This window comes from Pongo abelii, chromosome 6 (genome assembly GCF_028885655.2).
Source record: "Pongo abelii isolate AG06213 chromosome 6, NHGRI_mPonAbe1-v2.0_pri, whole genome shotgun sequence".
NCBI classification, from domain to species: Eukaryota; Metazoa; Chordata; class Mammalia; order Primates; family Hominidae; genus Pongo; species Pongo abelii.
In genome coordinates, this window is record NC_071991.2 from 57088119 (window position 1) to 57105227 (window position 17109).

The following is a 17109-nucleotide window of genomic DNA, read 5'->3' on the forward strand; positions in this document are numbered from 1 at the left end:
TAGTTGCTTATTTTAAAACATAGGGGATTGGAGAGGGTCCTCTCCAACTCGGATGAAGGAAATTTAGAAGACAGTAGTGTTGTGTTTTGTGTGAAAGGAAGATTGTGGGTCACACATTGCCCACTGCTAACACCTACCAATAGTGCTATTTTAAAAAGTCATGTATTTTCATACTGAGGCAAGGCTGGAGTTTCCTTTTCTGAGGTTTGGGAGGAGGGGAACAAGGTGAGAGAGGTTGTCTTTGTACTTTTCTTAAATATATAATTTTTTTTGGTTATTCACATAATGTCATCACCATTTTGGTTTTTAAAAAATATGCATCCGGAGGAAAATCTGAAAGGTGTATGCAAGTTTATATAAACTATTTTCTAAAAATTAAAAATACATGCACATGACTTGAAAAATTTAAATGATACAAAGAAAGGTAAACTCATCCTTCCCTGATCCTCTAACCCCATCCCAACTTTTGAAACAACTGTTAAGTGTTTATATCTTTCCTTCTGAAATGTTAATTATACATGTTTTGGTGGGGGGTGGTGGAAGGGAGCTGAATTGTGGATGGTTTCTATTTTTTCTTTAGTTTATCTTTTCTAATTTTTATAATTACTTCTAGTCTTTTTAAGTTTTATCCAAGAATTGGTATGTCTGGAGATACTTATCTCAAAAGTGAAGCAATGCCAATTTACCTTAAAGACCTGACTTTGGGAATTGTTATATGCTATTTAAGCATAGAGTTGCATATAGCCATATCCGTAAGTAAATATGGTAACAATTATTTGAAATGAACTTTATTCTTCAGCCTGAACAGATTATATTCTATAGTAGGCTCATGCCGTTTTGTTAATTGCATTAATTATTTATTACATACTGCCATTTCGCACAGTTCAGTGGGTTGTGGGAAGTTGATTATAGCAGTTTGTTTCAAGTCAGTTTTACACCCTGGTTGACAAAATCATCACACTTTCTCACTGAAATGAAAGAGCTGGAATAATGCTTGGGGCAATTATAACAGATGCAAGGTTAAGGTGCAAACTGTGTGTGAAGCCCAGCCACCATATTTTTAATGAGATCCAGTTTATGCAAGCAATGTATACAGTGTTTCCTTTATTCATCTTCTCAGAAGTTCTTCATTTTGATGGATTGTAGAACAGAAGACGTGTTTGATTCAGACACGTCTCCCAGACTTCATACTACGATGTTAAACTTACAACATCATGAATTTCTTCTTTAACATTGTCTGTCTTCTGACAAGAAAACAAAAGTTAAAATCAGCTCTTTTGTATTGTTAGTAGTTTCATTACATATTTTTGGAATAAGAAATGCCGAGAGCTTGTTAAATATGGAATCACTTGAAACAGCACGATCTCTCCTGAACCCGAGCAGTAATAATGCAAATCGAAAGCAGCTTCCTCCTCCGCAAATTTGCACTTTTTCTGATCACAGATGTGTCCTTCCATGTTGCCTGTCTTTGTAAACCAAGCATATTTTTGTCATCACCTGCAAACCCTTTAATCAGCTGTAAGTGCCGTCACTGGATAGAAGGTCCGTCCTTGGGTCTGTATGTGGGTGGCAAATGGTAAGTGAAAGGTTTCACTGAAATCTTGGCAGATTAGGAGCTGGTTAAAAATACTTTTATGGGACATACTAACTTTTGTGTATTAATATATTTATTGAAAAACCAAAATCTTTCCAAATGGTTCTATGAGGAAGGAAAGAAACGAGAGTTGAATTATAAAAGTTTGAAATGAGGATTAAAGATTTTTTGAGGGCAGTTGAGGCAGGGTTTTCAGAATTTGCATTTAGCCACTAAACTGTAGATGCCTGCTGGTGTTGGAGTCGACAGAGGTGTATCTGCTGAGGGTACTGTATTAGGTCTTTGTCCTGGTATATAAAAGTGGAAAAGTATGCTGTGATGAGCTCTTTTCATAACGTTATGAACGCAGGTCTTGCCTGTGACTTAGAACAGTCTCTTTGGGTGTCAAACCTCCCTGTGCACTGGCTTCTGGCCGCATCTAGTTGGATCTTTGTATCACACCGCATTGCTTGCTGACCTGTAGTATTTCGCTACACACAGGGATTCTGGCTCTCCAGAGCCGATTCCGTTTTAGGCAGCTGCCTTCCCCATGTAGGAATACTCTGTTTATCTTGCCTTCACCTGGTAACCAGTTCTAGGTAAGATGCCTGCTGGTCATGGCCCTGTTCCCACGAAGGTATTCACAGTTTTCATTTCAGTCAATCAAATTTATTGAGTGTCTGCTGTGTGTGTGCAGTATGCAAGTGCTGGGGATAGAAAGATGAATAAAACCACAGTCTGTGCCCTCGAGGAGCTCACGCTTTAATAGGGGATTTTGGATGACCTTAATGCTTCAGGACTTAGTAAGAAATAAGCCCGAGTACTTGTGAAATGTTAGGCTTTGTTGATGAATGTCATGAAGAGAATATGTGCCTTTCTATTGCCTTCACACTCTACCTCTGGCCCTCCGTGCTGTTCAAATGCCCATCTTCCTGCTGCCTCCTCTACCTTGGAAGATTGCAGGGCTTGGAGGGAGCTTGTTCTAAAGTCTAAGAAGAGCTAGATGATTTGTGACACTTTCTTCAGACCAGCTGCCACTGACAGCCTGCCCGGAGCCGGACATGGGGCAGGATCATGCCGGGATTGCTGTGACTGGATGGTGGAAAATTTTGCGAAACATCTGTTCTGTTTGGAGGGGCCAAATATTTTTAAAAACATGTGCTTAGCCAAAGCTCATATTTCACAAAACCTTTGCAAATATCTAGAAGCTTTTCTTCTTTTCCATGTGGACATGGAAGCAAAGGAGAGGAAAATGTGGCCACATGTATGTTTTCAACTTCTTATTTCCAAGTATTTGGCTTTTTCAGGGATGAGAACAAATCAGATCACTTTCGTGAGGTATGCTGTGCCTCTAGACTGTTCTCTCTCTTTTGGATAGATACATGAAGTCTTGAAGAAAGAAAAATTTCTCTAAACACAATGGGAGAGATTACAGTAACGCTATCAAGCTGTAGTTTTAATTGCTTGAAAATAAACGAAGAAAAAGGTTCACAGCTGTTTGAGAGTGAAGACCAATCAAGGGCAGAACAACAAAAAAAGCTCCCCTTTCCTGGGATGACTGCCAGGACTCAGCTCTCCACATCTGAAGACGTTTTACAAAGTGCAGTGTGCCGTGAGCAGGGAGGGAAAGGCATCCAGAGAAGGCGCGGGAGGACCTGAGTGAGGAGCCAGGTCCTGGCTTCATCCCAGTCTGTGGGCCTCAAGGTCAGGGGAGTAACGAGCTCGTAGCCAGACAGACCAGGATGACAGGGACTTCTTAGGGGACAAGTATGAGTTTGTTCAAACTTGGGGGCATGAGTTTTTGAGAACACTTCTCAACGCTCAGCATGGCGAATGCTGCAGACCTAGCATGGAGCCGTACCTGGCACCTCCAGGAGAAAAAAGCGCCCCAAACTCTAAAGCTAAAGGCCTCTGCACACGATTGCCTGTGAACCAGAGGGTTGGAGATTAGTTTTCTCCCCCCTTAGGTCATGATGTATGTTCCAAGTTGGGCATGGAGAGCAGCTCTTCCGCCCTTTGAACCCGGTACAGACCCAGGAAACCTGGGCCTCTCCCTCGGTACCTCTCATTACAGGTGCATGGCTCAGGCTCATGGAACAAATCAGCTGACTTTTCCTTTGTTTCTTAATGCTAGGGAGCAGGCAGGGAGCTAAAGGCCAAAGGAAGTAGAGGCACTTGTCCTTAAGACTATCTTTAGTGAAGTGAAAGGTGCAGAATCTGCCATTTGTCATGTCACCTTAGAACAAGGCAAAATCCCCAGTGTACAGACATCCAATTGGTGTGCCATACTTGATCTCCAGGTTAAAATATAATACAGCTATGATGCATGAGTCTCACTGTGAAAACAGCTGATTGGTGAGGAAGGTCAGTTCTCACTAAATTGGAGAGATGAAGCTGTGAGATCAAGAGGAAGCAGCGCTGAGCTGGGAGTCCAGATAGCTGGCTCTGCTCTCTGCTCTGCCACCAGCTGTGGTGCTGGTTAAGTTACTGGGCTCTTCCATCACCTCTCTGCCTTGTCAGTAGGCAGATTGGATGATGTGTAAGTTCCTCCTGTGCTGAAGATCCTTGAACTGAAGACCTGATTTCCAGAGCCCAGGGAACATCTTAGAAATGGAGTAAATTACATGAGATTTTCCCAGGGGAGGCCTTGATCACATTTTGTACAACATTCAGTCATGCATGGTTGCTATGATACCAGGCAGCTTTTTGAAACCATACACAGGGATGAGTCTTTCAGTCAGTGGCCTAAACCATCTCCCTTTGCTGCAGAGCCAGCTTTTCTGCAATTCCAGGGGAAAGTATGGGCAATTGTTAATGCCCCAAAGATTTTATGTGATTTTAAAACAAAGTGGCCAACAGTGTCAACATTATTTACCAGTGACTCGTGTCTTTTTTTTCTTTGTCCTCCTCCTTTTTTAAAAAATAACATTTCCTTGGCCTGTTAATTTCTCTGTTCTATGTTGCGTGTATGGAAAAGTATCTCAAAATCTCAAAACCTATAATGTAAACCTCTCAATTTGCTTTACTTTTCCTGCTCTTGAGATTTTCATGTGGCCCTGATTAAAATTTTAATTTGTCAGTAGAGTCAAATCTTATTAGTGCCATTCCAGCAACTGGGCACTGGGATCATTTGCAAGGTCTTCAGGGAAGTTTGCCTTTGCACAGTTTAGGAAAGATTCTGTTAATTAGGTGAATGGTATAATTGATACAACAAGAGGATTGTTTAACTTAAGGGAAGCAATTTATTATGCATGCATGAGAAGCTTCTAGGTATTTACTGACCAATTGCATGCCCAATACGTATCCTTTTTGTATTTTAGAGATAATCATCTTATATTATTTACCTCCTAGCCCAGTTTTTGGCACACTTGAAAGTACTACAAATTGTCTTTAAAAAAAAAAACTAGGCTGAGCACGGTGGCTTACGCCTGTAATCCCAGCACTTTGGGAGGCCGAGGTGGGCAGATCATCTGAGGTCAGGAGTTCGAGACCAGCCTGGCTAACATGGTGAAACCCTGTTTCTGCTAAAAATACAAAAAATTAGCTGGGCGTGTTGGCGTGCACCTGTAATCCCAGCTACTGTGGAGGCTGAGACGAGAAAATCACTTGAACCCGGGAGGTGGAGGTTTCAGTGAGCCGAGATTGCACCATTGCACTCCAGCTTGGGCAACAAGAGCGAAACTCTGTCTCAAAAACAAACAAACGAAAAAAACTACTTAGAAGCAGAAGGAGACGGGAAAGGACACTAGGCTGAGAGACTGAGGCTGAAGTCTAGGTTCTGTTCCTCGCCTCAGCACTGATTAGCAAGTGAGCGAAAGTCATTTATCCCATCTGTACAGTTTGAAGATTGGTTTGAGCACCTGCCGAAGTCCCCTTCCAACCTATTTTGACACTGAGATTTCACAAATTCAAACGAAATTGCCCTACTTGGTTCAAATATGTTTTTCTAAGTGGCCCAAATCTACCTTCTTCCTCATTTTTTCATTTTGTTAGACTGGGCAGAAAACAAGAGAAAATTTGCCCAACATTTGCTCCATCATTGGTTCTCCAGAGCTTTCCAGCAGAAGTCAGATTACCTAAGGCCTGGTGTAGCCTGGGCAGCGCTGATGAGGCTCTGGCTGAAGCCTTGGCATTGATTCTCACAGGGCTTTGGCTGTGCTGTGTGGTCACCTCTTTAGTTGCTGGATTGTAGGGGGACCTGAGGTAGCCCCAAGGAGAGGGCAGGAGCAGCAAGGGATTCCTTTGGGGTTATGGGCACAACAGCATTTGTCAATGGAGAGATAAAGAGAGTCCACTCGTTTAACAACCAGAACAACAGAACTCATCTCTGAGTTCTGTCTGAGTCATCATCTCTGGGATCTTACCCCCTCACAACACTGATGGAGCAAGGAAACATGTTCACTGAGGATAATATTTACCTTAATTCAGGTTTTTCAAACCCAGCCTTTCCTACCTCCATTTGCTGTGGACCTAGTAAATGACAAAGCTTCACTTAGTTATCTGGAGTGGACACGGACTCCAGCATTTTCTCCTAGAGTTTTTGTCCAGCTGGTCTCACAGCCGTAGAGGGATGGCAGCAGCTTGTCAAAGATTCTCATTTTCAAGGGTGGGCAGGTACAAAGGCATTAACTTGTGGAAGCTTCATCTGGAATGGGGACCAGCCCTGTGCCAAGATGCTGGAGGTACCTGCTAGTTCTTGGCTCTGGATGAGCAGAAGCTGTCTTTGGATGGATTTTGTAGGGTTTTTTGGATAGCTTTTCTTAAAAAGACCATTCATCTTTTCAGGAGTCATAAATGGAATTACAAACTGATTTTCCAATTAGAGTTTTAAAACAGCGGTAACAATCAAATCAACAGCAGCAGCCACCCTCTGGAAGGTGCCATTAGGTAGTAACTGTGAGCTTGAGGCAAGCACAGACACTTCTCTTTCAGGGACCTTGCAGTACTCTGGTTGAGGATCATTATCTGGTTTGATGGTTCCCACCTTTTGTTGTTAATGCTTTCTCTCTTTTTTTTTTTTTTTTATTTTTTAAAGATGGAGTCTTGCTCTGTCGCCCAGGCTGGAGTGCAGTGGTGCGATCTTGGCTCACTGCAACCTCTGCCTCCTGGATTCAAGCAATTCTCCTCCTCACCCTCCCAAGTAGCTGGGATAACAGGCATGCGCCACCATGCCTGGCTAATTTTTTGTATTTTTAGTAGAGATGGGGTTTCGCCGTGATGGCCAGGCTGGTCTCGAACTCCTGACCTTGTGATCCGCCTGCCTCAGCCTCCCAAAGTGCTGGGATTACAGGTGTGAGCCACCGTGCCCAGCCTTGTTGTTGATGCTTTCTTTGCCACTTCCAGCCCTGACCTGGCCTGTACCGGAGCCTTTCCAGTGTTCTTTTAACAAAGCATCCAGCAGTTCTTAGAAATACCTCTGGTGAAGTTCCATAGCCTTAGAGATCTGTTTCTGTAATTGTTAGAATTCAGTGCATCTAAGGTGTGTGTTAACACTTCTATAATGTGCTTAGCAAAGACTAAATCTGCCTGGAGGTGATTTCCTTAGCATTCCTGAATTCTTGGTTCTAGGTGGAATGAAAACAAAAAACAGAGATAGCACTAGTGAGTTCGTTGCTTACATTAGTAGTCCTCTCGTGAACATTTAACTGTGCTCTTGGCAAGTTTTGCGATCCATCTGGTCCAGTATTTTGGTCACAAGTAAAAATTTGCTTGGTGGAGCTCAACGTCCCACCCCCTGCTTTGTGTCAGGTCTAAAATGTGCACTGTTTGGGAAAGGAAAAATAGCCCCGGGCTGTAATCGCTAACACACAAATAAAACGTGTTGTAGTTTTATTTTCTCTGCCTTTTCCCATTTAAAAAGAAGGACAAATATAGGACTCATATAACTGGCAATTTCCTAGGAAAGAAAAAGAAAAGGCATGAGGTGGTTGGGTGATTTTCTTTTTCTTTAGCTATCACATTAACCCTTGGTATTTTACTACCTAGATAACAAGATGCTAGGCAGGATGTAAAACATTTTTGGTAATTTTTCGAAATAGTTGCAAAATTTCTAGGCCATCCTGCGCTGACTTAACAACACATGTTGGGATAGGATAGTGACATTTATGGTCTGCTTGTTGGCAAGAGAAGGTCTGTGAAACATTGTGCAATAAACAAAGTGTGTTTCTTCCATTCCCTCACCTCGCTGTCCGATTGTTCTCTTGAGGCACCTCCCTGCTTCTTTCACCCACTCCTCTACTCTACCCAGGTTTTCACTGTGTTTCTTCCATTCCCTCACCTCGCTGTCTGATTGTTCTCTTGAGGCGCCTCCCCGCTTCTCTCACCCACTCCTCTACTCTACCCAGGTTTTCACTCTGCTTACATTTGTCAAGAACCCCAAACTATGTCTCCTGGACCCAATTCTGGCTCCCTTCTGTCCTCTCCTATTTAAAACCTACCACCCCCAAATCTTACTCCCAAAAGATTCCTTATCAGCGCTTAGGGAGAAAGTCAGCTGACTGATTCTTTGGTCATTTTCACCAACACCACAATTAATATGTAGGTTATTGTCTGCCAGGATCTGGGACTATGGAGGTAAAGAAGACCCAGTCATTTCCCTAAAAGAACTTAACCTAAATGTGATTTGGATATGCTCCTTGAGTGAGTTTGGACTCAGGATCTACAAATGCCCTTCAAACTTAGATTCTCAGATCTAAAGCTTAGATTCTTAGATCTAAAGTTATATAATGAATAACCCTATAGAATGAATCTCTAATGGTAGAATTTAAGATATCCTGTTAAGCTGGTCAAGAAATGTTAAAGGCTAACTGATCTAGTGCCTCTGAAATTGTACCCTGTTTATTCCACCTGCCCGTAAAGTCATTAGCAGAGCAGTTTTTAGAGAAAAACAAAAAACAAAAAACTTCTTTGGTTCTCAAGTTCCTAATCTGTGAAAGAAGACTGAGTTAGATGATAATAAGATCTCTTTATGCTTCATCCCACATTCCTGATATTTTGTTTGGCAAACATGAAGTATGAGGAAGTTCTGTTTAACTACTTGAGTGTTGTTGAAAGTTTGCTTCCTCAACTGTCACTATATTGATATTAGTTTAAAAATTTATAGAATTTTTTGTAGCTACATTTCAGAATGCATTGCTTAGTTTTTCAATTTAAAAACTAGTTCTTTGTTGAATGGGTGATAAATAGGACCACATTTCTTTTTGTTCTTTTCTATTTAATAATCAGTTTCCAGAAATCTTGCTTTCTGCTCTCATGTTGGAATAAAAATTGAAAAAGCATTTGCTTATATAAGATTTTTACATAGTTTCCTTCTTTTAAATTTTATGTTGGTTTCCTGCTGCCTGGTTAAAGTAGAAAATGATGAGGTTTGAAATATGTTTCTATTTTGGGGGGAAATTAAAATTAAAAGACAAAAATAAGTAAATATATAGCCAGATGTTCTGGTCATTGAGGGGTGTTAATTCCATATCTTTGGTTTCCTTGATTTTGCCTACCTCAGTCATATATATATATATATTTTTTTTTTTAAATTATAATTTACAAGATGTCCAATTTTTTTTAACTCTTGGCAGTTACCTATCACTGTTAGACTGGTGTGACCTTTTAGAATATTTTGGGAGGAGAAAAAATAGAGCATTTATTGCAGTCATGTTGAAACTCTGCTTCGATATGATATGCAAATCATTACATTTAAAATTCCATTTTGATAACTTTCACACTGTGGCATTTCTTGAGCCCTCTCTCACATGTCAAAGAGATGCATATAGATTGGAAACTATTTATATTCAGGGAACCTCAAATGGTACTATAAATATAGTTGTAAAATGTCAAGTTATTCGCATGCTGGTGAATTAGATGTCCTAAAAATTTTTGTAATCCCAGATATATGCTTGTTTCTATTACCAAGGAACATGGGAATATACTACAAATAATGCATATCATTGTTTTCTTTCTGCTCTATTTTAGTATAGTTTTGTTTTATATTTTGATTTAATTTAGCTTTTACAATTAAGAGCCCACGTTCAAATAGATGTGATATGAAACTGTTCTTAAAGATATTTGATTCTTTTTTCTACTGAATTATATGGGTTATACACTTAAGAAGTGTTTAATAATGTTGGTCATTATTACAAGAGTGATTTTTTTGGAGGAAATTTTTTGTTATATCTTGCTATGAAGTCTCCCTGCCTTTCCTTCTTTTTTCACCTATATTATGTTTCTATTGCAGTTTGCAGAAGTGAAGATGCCTCATTCATCTTTTTATATCACAGTTCCTAGTCTGCAGTCTGTCCAATACTGGGTACTAAAGGAAAGATGAATAAATGATCTATATTTTTAAATGCGCTTTTTAATATCTTAGTTTCAAATGTTACTCTGGAAGTAATTAGGATCTGCAAATTCTTGTTAAAAAATGTTTTAGAATAAGGCATTGTGAAATTATTTGTTATTTTTAAATTATAAACAAAAGTCCAGCCCTTTTCTGTGGAAGAGAGAAAGAACAGGGTGTGAAAAGAGAAGAAATAATTAATTTGACTTTAAATCCTTGGGTAGGCAAGGTGCTGAGCTTGGAATTTTTTCATATGCTATAAGCAAAAATAAAATAAGCTTAGAAGGTGTTTTCTTGCATCATTCAGTTTTTCAAAACATGTAGTTGGCCAACATTTCAGCTGATATATACATGAAAAGACGGCATATTTTTAATGGATAGAGTAAGTGGTGTATGATGAGGAAAGAGTACATGACTACATGAATTCAGAAATGAGAATTAAACACTGTGTCAGTCTGGGTCAAATGAGGAGACAAAAACCACAAAGGAATTTAAACAGGAAGTTTAGTGTAAGGAATTACTAAACTAAGATAGGAGAGTAACTATGAAGATGTAAAGAGAACTCAGTAAGTGCCCTAAGGCTGAAGAAAAATATGCAAGGAAGGACACACTTAGAAGCCACTCCCCAAGGCTGGGTTCAGACTGCTTTGGAGAGGATGTGGATGTCGCTCCCTGTGATGGCACAGAAGTTTGCTGGCTTTGGGGTACAGGCAACCTGAGGCTGGTGGGGAGTTGGAGTATCATGGTGGGCACAAGGCCTGCAGCATGCAGGGTCTGTGTGGGAGGCCTGTGGAAAGGTGGTTACTCAGCCTCACGACAGGGCTGCGTAGTCACTAAGGGGCTGCATGCTCTGCACACAAGACTGGAGCAGAGATGTCCCTATATACGTGCACCGCTGAAGGACAGTGAAGCAGCAGCAAGAAAACGTCAAAACACAGTACTCTGGAGCCATTACAGTGTCCTTGCGGCGCCCTCTACTGACAAGGCCTAACACTGAGCTCACTCTAACTAACTAATATTGAGCTCACTCAATGTTAGGCTTTGAGTAAAGAAGAAATGTTTCCAGTCCAGTCCATTATCACAGAGCAGCTATTAAGGGGTGTATTTGGAGTTGAGCGGTGATCACCTGACGGTTGGCACAACCCCAAATCCCAAATCCCAGTTTAGCCAGGGGCATTTTGTTTTGTTGTGATAATTTATAAACAAATCAACAGGAGCTCATTTCTCTTGCAGGGTTCACTCTCTATCTTGTAACTGAAGTACTCAGTAAAAAATTGTGCGGTTTTGCTGGGTTTCTCCACTCCGTCCTTCACCGTTAGGCCAGATCCTTTGTGTCCAATCACATTTCTGCATGGCTGTTCATTCATCAAACCTAAATATAAAAATAAAGATTTTCAATGGCCAGGCAAAATGTGTTCATGATAATAAGATTGATTTTGATACTTTAAAAATGTTCACATATTAAAATCAAGAAATACCCACTTGTCTTACGAAAGCCAGCTCTTTCAGATTGTATGCATGGTATATGCCTTTTTACATTATTTGTAATATACTGGGTTTTCACCATTGTAAATACAGCCACTCTGGGCCTGAAAACTCTCCTGGCTCTTATTTGTGTTGCTCTATCTCATAAGGCTTAGTAAGAGCAAGAGATAATCACATTTAACAAAGCCATTTCTTTTTGCTATTAACATGCTTACCTTTACACTTGATGGCAACAGCTGAATCCCTCCATTAGGCATCATTAAAATTATTCTTTGGGTTATTTTGATTAATGCTTTTTACTTTCATCGTGCTCCCTCTTGGTCCTAAATTGTAAGAGCAGTTAAATAGGAGTGTTCAGCGGAGTGTGTCTGCCATTCATTGTTATGCATATATTTATGTGTTTTGTGTACTTTCTTAAATAGAAGCTTCATAAAAATGAGTGTACTGGAAGAAATGTTTATATAAAATTACATTTTGCAGAGTTTGATTTTATAACATGATCATACAAGAGAGAATGTTAAGGAGTAGAAAGCAGCATCTGCATTGTAAGGTCTCATCATGGTACCACAATCTAATAGTAATAGTAATAATAATGCCTTTTTTTCTTTTGAATGCTGACTATGGCCAGCCGTGTTCTAAGTGCTTTACTGCACGAACTCATTTGATCCTTACAAAAACCCATGTATGAGGCAAGTACTATTCTTATTCCCATTTTAGAAGTAGAAATATTAAAGCAGAGTTTAAATAACTTCCCAAGGCTACCTGGCTAATCAGTGCTGTGCAGAAGTTCGAACCCAGGCACTAGTTTCAAAGCTCTCATTCTGAACCACTGTGAATCATACTGCCTGCAGGATCATTGGAAAAGATTTTTTTCAATTGTACTGCCAATCTGACAAGACAGGAAGAAATGCTCAGATGCTAAATACCAAGTGAAATTTGGAAACCCAGAGAGAGCTCTGGAGGCTGACTTTCACCCTGAACTTGCTCTTAGGTTTTTACAACCTCCAGAGCCACAGAAGGAAAACTCTAGGCCCACCCAAGTTGAACTGTATAATTAGCAAAGGCTCCTCCCACCATGGAACTGGTACCTCTAAGCTATATTCTCTTGGTAATGGCAAGCTAGAAAAAAACCTGAGACTCCTCCAAGGAAAATTTTCTGTCTTGAACCTTAGAGCTATGTGGAGGAGCAAAAAATAAATCTCTTCAGAAAATCTGTAACCACAGAGCAGCTTGTGGATTTACAACTGAAATTCACACTAGCTGAATGGTCAGAAAAACATTCAGCTTAGAATCTAATTAAAATGGTACCAGGTTGGTAGTCGCTCTTGTCACCCAGCAGAAGCAAATGCAGATTCTTTGTGAAGGAATTCTTTCTTTATTTGACCATAAAGAACCCTTACAGAATTCCTAAAATACATTAGCTCCCATTCAAAAATCTCAAAACACACACAAAAAATAAATCATTATGAAGAAGAGTCAGCAGAATCAACTTGCAAAGAGTTCAGATACTGAATTTATCAGACATAATACATAAAATAAGTATGTTTACTATGTTTACAAAAATGGAAGAGAAGATTGAAAATATGTCTAAGGAGCAAGAGTATTGAAATAACAAAGAAAATTTGAAAATTAAGCAGATACAACTTATTAACTAAGATATAGAAATTTAAATTAAAAGCTTGATAGGCAATCAATGACAGATTAGATAGAATCAAATAAAGAATTAATAAGCTAGGAGATAAAATTGAATAAAGTATTTAGAATGTAGTAGACACAAAAGATGAAAAATATAGAAGGGGGCTAAAAGACAAGGAGAAGAGTGAACTTTCCAGAAGTGGTTAAAGATACCAACACATTAAACAAGACTAAGTGTTTAAAAGAGATCCGTATGCCTAGATATGGCACAGTAAAATAGCAGAGCACCATGACAAAGAGAAAACCCTTAAGCGGTCACAGAGAAAAGACATGTAGCTTTCAAAGGAGCGGTTCAACTAACTATAGTGATGACAAGGCAGAAAATAGTGGGACAATGTCTTCAGAATACAGAGAGAAAATTAGCCTGTAATTGTTTGCTCAGCCAAATCTGTCTTTCAAAAATGAGGATAAATAAAGCAATTTTCAGACCAGGGAAAGAGGAGCAACATATTTTCGTGAAAGGAGGTTCTAAAATATGTACTTTGAGAAGAAGGTAAGAGATCATGAATAAAAAGATTAGAGTTAAAAGAAGGGACAAAAAATAAAGCGGTAAATATGTGGGTAAATTTGAATCAACAGTGACTTCTTGTGAGCTTAAAAAGCCAAAATATGTGTCGTTTATAGCATGTCAGTCAGGAGGTGATTACATATAACATATTATTTAGGAAGAAGGTAAAGAAATTAGCAATGTTTAGGTTTTGATATATATAATTTCCGTATTTTCAGAATAACCACTAAATTATATTAAATATAACTGGACAAATTATTCCAGTTAAGAGACAAAAATTATCAATCTGGATTTTAAAAAATGTTGGCAATGTGCTGCTTCCAAGAACCATCTTCACAACACATAAAGAAAAGTTGAAATGAAAAGTATGTAAAATTATATGCCAGGCAGAATCCTACCAAAAGAAACCTGGTAAATTAATAATGGAATTTAAGGCAAAAATATTATTAATTTTAAAGAAGGTCCTAGCAGGTTCCATTTACCAGAAACATCAAACAATTCTAAACGTTTATATACTTATTATGTTACTACTATGACCCCAAAATATATAAAGTCAAAATTATTGAAATCACAAGGAAAAATAAAACAGTCTTGTTATCATGGGGCAGATTTTAATTTCTTTGTCACTCGGTTTAATTGGTTTATCAAGCAGGCAAAAAAACAGTAACGCAGTTAGTGTTAAGCTTGTTGTGAAAGACATATAAAGAAGGCTGCATCCAACATTTGAAGTGGGAGAGCATTTTAAGGGCATGTAAAATACTTAAGAAAATTGACTGCAATGAAAATATTTAAGAAAATTGCACTATAAACTCAGTAACAAAAACTAGAAGAAAACCTGTATGTTTGGAAATTATGAAGCATGCATGCACATAAGTCACAAGACAAAGCAGAGATTATGGGAAATGTAAAATATTTAGAAATAAATAGTAATGAAAATACATAGAATCTATGTTAAAACTTATGAGATATAGCTGAATAGTACTTAGAAATGTATTGAAGAAAGGCTGAACATTAATGAGATGAAAGCATCTATGCTATACTGTTCCCTATCAAGTTGGTTAAACTAGGAACTATGTTTCCCAGAATCTCCTTCCTTGTATAGGAAGGCCAAAAGATGAACTTGTAGGAGACTGGGGGGTACAATCAGTGAAGCAGTGGCCTTCGTTCTCCAGAGTGCTTCAGGGTGAGATGGGATGATGAACAGAAATAGAGGCAGGTGCAGGCAGGTTCTGGCTTGTCTTCATTTTCGTCCTCTCTGCATCTAGCTCTTCTTCCCTCTGGCTGGCCACCCCAGGTTCTTTGCTTTGGACTCATAAAAGGTGAGCTTTCCTTAGACCTCTCTGTGCATCCCCCACTTTGTAGGTTCACTTTGGTGTATATGAGCCTGGCTTCCGAGTTCCTTGCATACAAACTCTGACTGGTCCTCCTGCTCCAGGGCTTCAGAAGAAGTGACTGGTGTCCCCACCAGGATCAGTACCACCGCCTTCACTTCCCCAGCCCCTCCCACAGTGGCAAAGTCTAATTGCTGTAAGCATTCCTCCTGTCACATCACTGGTAATGGTTCTGCATCCCTGACTGGTACAGCATCCAGCCTCAGTTAGAAAAAATAACCACCTAAAAACCCCTCAGAAAATGAAAGGATATAATGAAACAAGAACTGGAATTAAGTGGAAAAAATTTTTTTACATTAGACAGGATCAAGAAAGCCAAAAGTTTGTTCTTTGAAAAGGTGAATAGAGTTGACAAACCTCTGCCAAGATTGATCAAGGAAAACAAAAAGAGAAAAGCCATAAACAAATGATGTTAGTAACTGCAGTTAGGGCAGAGATTTAAATCTAATAAAAGAATATTTTGAACAAATTTGGGGCTAATACATTTTAAATCTTAGACACAATTCCTAACTTATTAAAACTGACTCAAAGGCTACAAAGACCTAAGTAGCTTATAACCATTAAAAATAGGAGTAAAAAATCTCTTAAGTTGGGTGATGGGTCATGAAGATTCATTATAACATTCTCTTTACTTTCGTGTATGTTTGAAAGATCTCTGTAATAAAAAGTTAAAAATTAAAACAAAATCTTTCCATAGAGAAAACAGCAGGCCCAGATGTTTTTATCACATAAGATGATTGAGGATTCAATGAGATAATACATATAAAGTACTTACAACAGAGTACTTGGCACAATATTAAGTGGTCAGTAGATCTTCGCTATTATCACTCTAAACATTCCTCGGGCTTGTTTGCAGGGTCTCTCTTCAACCTATACTGAGGTACAAAAGTAGAGTTTAAAATAGATAATCTCTGAAAACCTCATACAGGTAGACACAGAGGTTAAGGTCATAAAAGCATTTTTTATGTGCTTTTACAATAATCAGGCTGAAATCTTCCTTATATTACCAATTCATTTATTTAGCAAATTGTTTACTAAGGCATGGGTTAAAGTTAAGATTCAGCCTAGCCCCTATCAGGTAAACCGTCTTTAATGTGCGATAGTTTCTGAACTTCAGTGATGAGGGTCACAGCATGATGGATAGCTAGGAACTTGCTTTAATCTTACTTTCTATTATCGAGAAATTCAGAAAAATTGCCAAAATAGTGTCATTGTTCAGGTGTTCCAGAATAAATGTATAGAATTAACATTTTAGCATGCTCTAGAATTGCAGCTCAAAATCTTATCCCCTAAAGACACAAAACATTCTGATATATATGTATTCATAAAGGAGAGTACAGGCAGCCCCCAGCTTAAGAGATGGGTGGGTTCTGGAATATCATTGTACCTTAGTTCTTGAGTCATGGAGGTGAGGAGTTACAGACTTGGGAAAGGGTTTCAGGAGCAGGGGACAGGAGTGTGCATCAGGAATTGTTAGGATAAAGAAGACAAAGAGAAGGGTGGTATGCAGCCACATTGGTGATTGTAGAAGCAGCCTGAGCCCCAGCTGAGCATAAAGCCAGATAGCTCTCCCGATTTCATGGGCTGGTTTGCTTTTAGTTTAATCCACTAGTTTAGCGCTTGTGACATGGTGGACATGATTCTTAAGGAGGAAAAGGTTTATAATGATTTCTTCTGTGAAATTTCATGCTCACACTCAGATAATACATTCAGTTCAGGCTCAACAATTTCTTTCTTTTTTTTGTGTGTGTGTGTGTGTGTGTGTGTAGTTGTTGAAATAGTTCAAGGAATGAAGCTGCCACATGGTGTGCCCTTTGAGTCTTGTAGTTAATTTTTATATGGTAAAGACTTGCGCTCCCAGGAGTCCCATCTGACATGAGACTGTTCTCTCCTGTCATGTACATGTGGTGTGAACTGCCTCCTTTTACTAATTAACTTGCTTCCTTTTATTAATTAGTGCTCATTTATGCTTTAGTTTATTGCATGCTCCAGGTTTTTTTTTTTTAGAGATACTCCCTAAATCATATTCCCCCACCCCTTTATTATCTACTCTTCAGTCACTCACTAGATATTTATGGAGCCCCTGCACTGTGAGGACCTGAGCTGGGTGCTTCAGAGGATACCATGATGG

At 39.1% G+C, this 17109-nt stretch overlaps 1 protein-coding gene across 2 annotated transcripts in view; it reads left to right on the plus strand.

The window, feature by feature from the left end:
• Window positions 1-17109, plus strand: part of JAZF1 (JAZF zinc finger 1) — a 354117-nt gene that overhangs the window by 114193 nt on the left and 222815 nt on the right. The window contains exon 1 of one of the 2 annotated variants that reach the window (XM_054558858.2): window positions 1389-1576. Coding sequence (XP_054414833.1) covers window positions 1561-1576 — 16 coding nt within the window. The 5' untranslated portion in view covers window positions 1389-1560. 2 annotated transcript variants of the gene reach the window in all.